This window comes from Octopus sinensis, linkage group LG10 (assembly GCF_006345805.1).
Source record: "Octopus sinensis linkage group LG10, ASM634580v1, whole genome shotgun sequence".
NCBI classification, from domain to species: domain Eukaryota; kingdom Metazoa; phylum Mollusca; class Cephalopoda; order Octopoda; family Octopodidae; genus Octopus; species Octopus sinensis.
In genome coordinates this window covers 19,807,314-19,817,182 of record NC_043006.1, presented here as the reverse complement: position 1 = coordinate 19,817,182, position 9,869 = coordinate 19,807,314, and the positions used below count along the sequence as shown (strand labels likewise).

At 36.0% G+C, this 9,869-nt stretch overlaps 1 protein-coding gene across 4 annotated transcripts in view; it reads left to right on the top strand.

Annotated features, from left to right (window-relative positions):
• LOC115216697 overlaps nt 1-9,869 on the top strand; it is a 223,727-nt gene that overhangs the window by 200,658 nt on the left and 13,200 nt on the right. For all 4 annotated transcript variants that reach the window (XM_036506329.1, XM_029786224.2, XM_029786227.2 and 1 more), the window contains 2 exons: nt 2,362-2,442; nt 5,030-5,117. In XM_036506329.1, the coding sequence (XP_036362222.1) occupies nt 2,362-2,442; nt 5,030-5,117 (169 nt within the window). The remainder of the gene's footprint in view (nt 1-2,361; nt 2,443-5,029; nt 5,118-9,869) is intronic.

Below are 9,869 nucleotides of genomic sequence, written 5' to 3'. Positions count from 1 at the left end.
CCCTCTCTACTGTAACCCCACCCAGTTCAAAGGGATTTTAGTCATTGCAAAAGTGCATAGTGACCTCACTAGTGCTGATGCCATGAAACTAAGCACCCAGTACACACTGTGAAGTGATTGATGTTAGGAAGGGTATCCAGCCCCGGAAAACCATGGCAAAACAGGCATTGGAGGACAATGCAAGCCTCTGAGATCCTGTCAAACTGTCTTATCTATGTTAGCATGGAACATCATCATTTAACGTCTGTCTTCCCTGCTGTAACTTTTGCTTGTGCACGCTTTCACCCATTTTGATGGTTTGACAGGAAGTGGCAAGTCAGAGGACTGCACCAAGCTTCACTGTCTCTTTTGGCATGTTACTGATGATAATGATAGATGACTTGTGTTCAATAAATCTAATGAAGGCAGAGGGAAAATTTGATTAGCATGAGCTGTGTACCCAGTGTGTCCTTGTAGTCATTGCAAGGGTGTTTTTAATTAATTAAAAGGTTTTGCTCACTATATTATGTTTAGTACTAACTCATCTATTGTGTTTCATGTATGCTTAAATCTAGATGTTTTACTAGCCTCTGTTATATTTAATTCAATTGTCTTTCCATCAAATTGTTTAATATTCTTATTAAACTGATTATATAGTAGTTTGTCATTAAACTAACTATTTAATAGTTTTTATCATTTAGGTATCTAATTAACAGTCTTGTCATTAAACTAATTTTCCACTTTTTAAGCCATTTAATTAAATGAATTATTTTTAGTGTTGTCATTTAACTAACTAATTAATAATTTTGTCATGAAGCTAACTTTCCCTTTTGTATTCTTGTCATTAAACTAATTAGTTTTGTCATCAAATTATTTAATGATTTTGACAAACTATAATTATCTAATATGTTTATCATTGAACTAACAATGAGCTACTTTTGTCATTAAACTATCTGATTAATAGTTTCAACATTAAAGTATTTAATAGGCTTGCCATTAAACTGATTGATTTGTTATTAAATTGTTGTTAAAATTTTCCAGTTTACATTTATGTCATTAAACTATTTCATAGTTTTGTCATTAGACTATTTAATAATTTTATAATTGAACTATTTCATAATCCTGCTATTAAATGTTTTATTAAATAGTCTTGTTGTTAAATGTTCTATTTAATAGTTTTGGCAGTAAATTAACATGAAACTGTTAATTGTCTTGTCATCAACCTAACATAGTATTTAATAGTTTTGTCCTTAAACTATTATTTAGTAATATTATTATGAAACTAACTTAATCAATAATCATGTCATTAAACTTATTATTTAATAGTCTTTCCATTAAACCATTGTTTAATAAACCTGTCATTAAACTAACTTTAATAGTTTTGTCATTAAAATAACTTTAATAGATTTTTGATTAAATGAAATATTGTTTAATAGTCTTGTGGTTAACCCTTTCACTGTGAAATGAAATTTCATGATTATTTCAGTGATAGTATTAAATATCTACCAAAAAGTACAATTGTTACTTCCTGCAAGTTATCTAGCTTCAATAAACTTGATATATCCCAACAGAAAATAGTTTCAAACATGACTTACCACAACAAAAGGTAGATTGGTACATATAACTGCTTTCTGGGCGAGCTGGCAGAAACGTTAGCACGCCAGGCAAAATGCTTAGCCGTATTTCGTCTGCCGTTACGTTCTGAGTTCAAATTCCGCCGAGGTCGACTTTGCCTTTCAGCCTTTCGGGGTCGATAAATTAAGCACCAGTTATGCACTGGGGTCGATGTAATCGACTTAATCCCTTTGTCTGTCTTTGTTTGTCCCCTCTGTGTTTGGCCCCTTGTGGGCAATAAAGAAATATATAACTGCTTTCTGCCATTAAGAATAATGGAATTTTTAGTAGATACATCTGCTTTCTGCAGTAAAAGGGTTAAGGTATTATTTAATCGTCTTGTCACTAAATTAACTTATTTACCAGTTTTATAATATAACTAAGCTATTCAATAATCTTGTGATAAAGCATTATTTACCAGTCTTGTTTTAAACTAACTTTATTTACTAGTTTTTATTAAACTAACTTATTTACTAGCCTTGTCAGTAAACTAAATTACTATTTAATGGTTTTGTCATTAGACTATAATTTATGAATTTTATCATTAAACTATTTCCTATTTTAAAATGTTAATATCTCGTTAAACTTATTGTTGAAAATCTATCAGCTTTAAACTTGTTAAGTGTCACAATTGTTTTTTTTTTTAAATATTTTTTCTGAATGTTTATTATTATTTATTATTATTATTTATTATTAATGTTTATTATTATTTATTATTATATCATTTTGTGTAGTTTATTAACAATTTTTTAAATTCTTTTCTTGCAGGAAGAAATTAGACAACTGCAAGAAGCATTAAATAGTAGTTCCAAGAAGATAAATCATTTACAGAAAGCACTTGAGTCAAAGGTAGTTTTCTTGTGGCCAATGAGATCTACTCTATTTTTAAATGATTTCATATATTTTAATCATCATCATCATCATCATCATCATTTAGCGTCCGTTTTCCATGCTAGCATGGGTTGGACGGTTTAACTGGGGTGTGTGAAGCCGGAAGGCTTCATCAGGCCCAGTCAGATTTGGCAGTGTTTCTATGGCTGGATGCCCTTCCTAACGCCAACCACTCCGTGAGTGTAGTGGGTGCTTTTTACGTGCCACCTGCACTGGTGCCAGGTGAGGCTGGCATCGGCCACGGTCGGATTGGTGCATTTTACGTGCCACCGGCACGGAAGCCAGTCGAGGCGGCGCTGGCATCGGCCACGATGCCAGATAGTGCTTTTTTTGTACCACCAGTCCAGGGGTCCTGGCATCTGCCGGGTGCCAGTCATAGGATTGGTTCAATTCGATTTCGATTTCGATTTCACTTGCCCCAACATGTCTTCGCAAGCAAAGGGGGTTGGCATGGGTGCCTGTCGTCGGATGAGGTTCTATATCGACTTCGCTTGCCTCAACAGGTCTTGCCTCATATTTTAATATTATTTTTTAAGTCTGGCACAAGTCCACCCATTTGTTGAGAGAGGTAGTTGAAGTTAGTTGAATCAACCACAGAACATTATTGGTAAACGGAGGCAAAATAATGGTAGTGGTGGTAAAGATATAAGAGTATAATCATTTATGTAAGAATTTGAAACCATTTTCTGGTTGTATGTTTCTTATACTTAGATATTTTTATCTTAATTATCTGAACTGATTCGTATAAATTTTAGAATTTTAATACTCCTAATGAATGTGAATATCTTCACAGTAGAGGTAGCAAGGATCATATTTTCTCCTAACTAAGGATCAAATTTGTGGTAGGGCTAAAGGGTGAAGACCCCTTTCAGTCATAAATGACTATGGGATTGCACCTAGAAAGTTATCTTTCAAGATACAAGCCCAGGCAACAAAGTTTTTTGGAAGCCCAGCAGTCACCCATGCATAACAGCCTCCCATCTCCATGCCACCAATGTTATCCAAGAGCAAGGCAAATGCTGATACAGCTTGGCACCAGTGACATTGCAGTTCATTTCTACAGCTGACTAAACTGGAACAATGTGAAATAAAGTGTCTTGCTTAAGAACACAACACACAGCCTGTTCCGGGAATTAAACTCACTACCTCATGATTGTGAGCCTGATTCTCTAACCACTGAGCCATTTAGGGGTAGGGGAAAGAATATATTAGTAAAAGTCAATATGAGTTTTAATCCATAAGTTATGATTCAGCTGTGGAGTACCTCATATTACCTATTTGTATCACTTGGAGAAATTGGAGACAAAATTTGCGCCCAAAAAGACAACAAGTTCTTGGTGGTGTGATCTGCTGTAATTAAAAGTCAAATTGCTTTCACATCATTGCTTTCTATTTCGGAAATAAAAATTTTTTAAAAAGTAGAAATTATTGCAGATAATGGAAGCACTCCGTCGGTTACGACGACGTGGGTTCCGGTTGATCCGAATCAACGGAACAGCCTGCTCGTGAAATTAACGTGTAAGTGGCTGAGCACTCCACGGACACGTGTACCCTTAACGTAGTTCTCGGGGATATTCAGCGTGACACAGAGAGTGACAAGGCTGGCCCTTTGAAATACAGGTACAACAGAAACAGGAAGTAAGAGTGAGAGAAAGTTGTGGTGAAAGAGTACAGCAGGGATCACCACCATCCCCTGCTGGAGCCTCGTGGAGCTTTAGGTGTTTTCACTCAATAAACACTCACAACGCCCGGTCTGGGAATCGAAACCGCGATCCTATGACCGCGAGTCCGCTGCCCTAACCACTGGGCCATTGCGCCTCCACATTGCAGATGATATAGTGTGAGAGACACTATTTGACAAAAAATGTGATTGTCATAGCTGAAGTGTCTGTAAAAATGATAGGATGATCACTGCTGAACTGTTTATAGTCTGTATTTGACATTTGTCTGAGTTTCACTAAATAGAATAGTTGATGTTATTGGAATATAGGTGTTGGTTGATACCCTTATTAACACCCTGCTTTAACACCATTTTCTAGATTTTTATCGTACCTTTGAGACTAGTACTGAAAAATACCGTGTACTTTGACTCATTAAGTCTCTTGATTTATGGAACCTTTGATGGATGGTATAGAATATGTTAGTTTTACACTGCTATCAACTTGGCCTTCTATGACACTTCTCTTTATTTATGGAATCTAATAAATTCAATTAACCCTTTTGTTACTGTATTTATTTTCAGATGCTCTGTGTTTCTTCCAATTACTTTAAATATAACAAAGAATTTAGTAAAATAACTTAGTTACCATTCAGCTAGTTTTAGGAACATAAATTGTGACTAAGGTTTGGTGGAAGATTTTAATTCAGAACTTTTGAAAACCAGACATTTGTACTAAAGAGCCAAAGCCGGTTTCAGCCAGGTTGGTAACGAAAGGGTTAATGAGTATAAAAACGTTACTGACCAAAGAAAAAAAATTGCTTTTAGAAATATTATTAATGTATTACAATTGATGTTTCTCTTATTTTTCTTCTTTGGAATTTACAGACAACGGCACTTCAAGAACTTGGCTCAGAACATGAGCAACTTCGCAAAAAAATTGAAAACCAAAGTCACAAAAGTACAGAAAGTGACGGTTAGTTTATTTATTTAATTTTTTCTTTTTTTGTACCCCTAAAATTTCTTGCCCCACTACAATATATAAAAACTTATCAAAATATGCCAATGTTTCACTCGTTAGTAAGTTACGGAAAAGAAATGGAATGGTACCTGAAACCTTTAGGTCTTCGAAATTTGTGGTGATTAATTTGAACATCTATTGGTCTCCCGTAGAAGAAAAACTTTGATGGAGAAGTAGTTTCAGATGTTTACAGTTTAGCTGAGTGAGGATTGGGTGAAGTGTTTAGTGTGCAGTCTAGCTGGTGAATCATAGTAAATGTAATGGTAGAGGAAAGACAAATGTATCAGATGAGCCTGGACGGAATTAGGTATATAAGTAAAAAGCAGAAAGAAGAAATGGCATTTGTATGGGTTAGTGGTTGTAGTATGTTGGAGAAGAATGAGCCTTTACTGTCTTGGACAGTATTCTCAGATGGAACTGAAATACCCTCTTGGGGTGTTACAGAAAAGGGAAGAGGATTGTTACATAAAATTTCATTAGGGGTGTTGATGATTTTACATGATCGAAAAGAGGAGGGGCTGAGAAAAAGAAGTTAAGGATTATTGATATAGTATATTTGTGTATAGCAACAGCACAGTAATAGAAATATTAAAATTACCAAGTCTGACCTCCCTTGTTCGAAGGTTTATAATGGACGCAGTTTGTGTGTCAAATAGCTAGCTTAAGGTGATGGCCTCATGGAGCTAATCAGCGACAGCTTTAGTCTTATATTTATAAGACTGCCATATTAGTATGGCGATAACTATTAATTAACAGCACAGTAGTACAATGTAAATCCAGAGCTTTGTAGGGGTCAGTAACTGATCAAATAAAGACCATAGGAGTATTTGACTTTGAGGATATTTCTCAGATGTGTGGTAACACTATGCCTATGGTGGTGAGAGTAATGACTCGGAATATGTGAGTATAGGAAGGGATTTGTTGAGAGTGTAAAGTTGGTGGCAGGGTGAAGTCAGCAGCAAAATTTGGAGGCTTTTTTTTGGATAATCCTCCTTTATCATCTTGAAGCGAAAATAAAAATAAATGGACAGTTGAGTGGCCAACAAAAGCATCAGCATCCATCCAACTATAAAATATCCATTGCTGAACTCAATGAGATAGCTTCTACATGATTAGTTGATTTACTAGAAACAGCAGCCAAATCTCCTTCAGATTTCACCTTATTGTCTTTAATAAAAGACCACATTAAATAATGCAGTTTTAGATATGAAGGCGCATGGCTCAGTGGTTAGAGCATCGAGCTTACGATCGTGAGGTTGTGAGCTCGAATCCCGGACCGGGCTGCGTGTTGTGTTCTTGAGCAAGACACTTTATTTCACGTTGCTCCAGTTCACTCAGCTGTAGAAATGAGTTGCGGCGTCACTGGTGCCAAGCTGTATCGACCTTTGTCTTTCCCTTCGATAACACTGGTGGCGTGGAGAGGGGAGGCTGGTATGCATGGGCGACTGCTGGTCTTCCATAAAAAAACAACCTTGTCCGGACTTGTGTCTAGGAGGGTAACTTTCTAGGTGCAATCCCATGGTCATTCATGACCGAAGGGGGTCTTTACCCATGTACATAAAGGTGCTAGAATGCCAGACTAAATATCATATAGTATATAGTGAAATCCCTTCACATTGCAAATTCAAATATCACTGAGAATAGTTGTCCCTTTCATGCTTTTAATGTCTACAATAATGTTTTTAGGATAATTGATTTAATTACATCCATGCCCTTCTTCTTGACATGTATAACATTGTTTCTGTCACCATTGTCATCATCATCATCATTGTCATCATTATCATTTAATGTCTATTTTTCATGCTGGCATGGGTTGGACATTTTGACAGGAGCTGGCTAGGCAGAGGCCCCACTGCCTGTTTTGGCATGGCTTTTATGGTTGGATGCTCTTCCTAACACCAGCCTTCATTAATGATATTTTAATTAATGTACAAAGGCATATGGCTTAGGGATTAGGGTGTTGCATTCATGGTTGCAAGATTCTCAGACCAGCAGTGCGTTGTTTTCTTGAACAAAACACTTCATTTCACATTGCTCCACTTCACTCAGCTGTAAATAGGTAACCCTGCAACAGACTGGCATTCCATTCATTGGGAATAAATGCTGGCCTGCCTACCCAACCAGCAGAGTACCATTATTCAAAAGCTACATCACTGCAAAGAAGTGCATTGTTAACAGTGGTGTGCAACATATGATAGTCTAGTTTATACAATGACTAGCAGTATCGCCCGGCGTTGCTCGGGTTTGTAAGGGAAATAACTATAAAGCATTTTTAGAGAGTTATAGCCTAAAAATGGAAAAAAAATTATGGTAAATTTTTTTTTTAGTTAAAAAGGTCGAGTTGCGTCCCCTAGACAGTCTGTGGTTTGTGTTTCTGATTATCGACCCCATGTCGAATTTATCGATTTTTTTCAGAACTGGGGGAACTTTTCAAAATTTTCGCTGCGTTAGTTTTGAATTATGACATTGGACTATGTGTGTGTCAAGTTTCATCAGAATCAGTTGAAAGCCGTGGTCAGGGTGAGGGTACAGCCTAACAGACACACAGAAACACACACAGACAAACTGCCATTTATATATAGAGAGAAGATAGAGTAATTTTAATTTACAAAGTGGCAAATTGGCAGAATCATTTGAGCATCTGACAAAAATTTAATTTATGATTTGCTTTGGTTTTTTTACGTTCCTAGTTCAAATCATACCAAGTTTAATTTTACCTTTCATCTCTCCAAGACTGTTTATACAGTGATATGCAGTGGACAATTGCATTGTGATATTTGTTCTGACTTTTTGTCAAATCCTGCCAGAATTTATTTTGCCTTTCACCCTTTCAGGGTTGGTAAATAAATATTTGCTTTTTTTTTTTTTTTATCAAAGTATGATTTTCAAGATTCTTTTATTATTGAAGATTTCAATTTCATGATTCAATCACAAAATAAATTTTTATTCACTGTGACATAGTTACATTGTGAGATAGCATTTTTTAACATCTTGGTTCATATCCACTATAAGTACTGAAAGTGTGTCCCCGCTGAATTTTGTTTCCTCATAACTTTCTGAAAAATAGATATATTTTTTTAATGAAATTTTCAACCAATACCTTTCAGACAATATTTATGATTATATTACAATTTAATGTGAGAAAAATGGGAGAGTGAGTAGATATTTCATGCATCTTTACTTTGTTTCCTCATATGTTGAAAAAAAAAATTACTTTTGAGCACTCTACCAGCCTTTTCTGAAAATAATCTTTGTGGAAAGGCAGAGTACGAAGTTAACATTAATTATTGAATACATATTTCTTTTATTATTTTATAGCAATCTTAATCTCTTTTAAACAAACTCAAAGGGAGCCCATCTTCTACATGGTTGTTTAGTATGCTAGAAATAGCAGGGATCATGTGGGTCTCAAATTTTTCTCTTTTTTCAGTGTAGTTCTTTCTAATCTACATCATCAAAATATATGGGGAGCCAAATTCAAGGTTTGTGAAATCATCCTTTGACATGGTCGAACAACCATTCCCAACCGGTTGGGCTTCATAGCGTGATCAACTTTTACATCAATCCCTGGTGCATGATTTCATTGTAGTATTCATTCTTTCAGTCATTGAATACAAAAATGTGGCTCATGAGAGACTTCCGTTTGTGAAACTTCTCTGAATCATTGTCTTACCCTTAAATTTCCTTTCATTCTGTTAACCCTTTAGTATTTAAACTGGCCATATCCGGCCAAAATATTTAATCTGTTTTATATTCAAACTGACCAGATCCAGGCTCTCACACCTACCCTACAATGTTATTCTACATTAAGTAATTACACCATCAACATCTTAAAGATATGAGATAATGAATGAATAATTCAAATCAATGGGAATCAATAAGCATTATGTTTGATTGAATAACCTGAACACTAAAGGGTTAATCTTTCCACCTACAAGGTAGTCATCCCCTTTTCCTTCCTTTTTCATTTCTTACCCAATACTAGTTGGCTGTTGACTCTCCTGAGTTCTTCCCCCTTTGTCAGGTTGTGTTTTGTATCCTGCAAGGTGTCCAATAATCACCCTTATGCGCCAAGCAAGCTTGGTGCATGATCTGTTCCTGCATTTTGTCCTGATATTTTTTCACATTTAATTCTGGCATAATTACCATCTACACCATCTGAAAGGTATTTGCAGAAAATTTCTTAAAAAATATAGGAGTGGCTGTGTGGTAAGTAGCTTGCTTACTAACAACATGGTTCTGGGTTCAGTCCCACTGCGTGGCACCTTGGGCAAGTGTCTTCTACTATCGCCTCGGGCCGACCAAAACCTTGTGAGTGGATTCGGTAGACGGAAACTGAAAGAAGCCCATCGTATATATACATGTGTATGTGTATGTATGTTTGTGCGTCTGTGTTTGTCCCCCCAACATCGCTTGACAACCGATGCTGGTGTGTTTACATCCCCGTAACTTAGCGGTTCGGCAAAAGAGACCGATAGAATCAGTACTAGGCTTCGTTTGATGCATTCAACTAAAACCTTTCAAGGTGGTGCTCCAGCATGGCCACAGTCAAATGACTGAAACAAATAAAAGAGTAAAAGAGATATCCATTTTTCAGAAAGTTATGAAGAAATGAAACCAAGTGCTCGGAGGTGATGGCACTCTTCTATAGTTATGCCCTAAATTTACTCACTGAATCAGTGAGTTCTAACAGATGAGTAAACGATA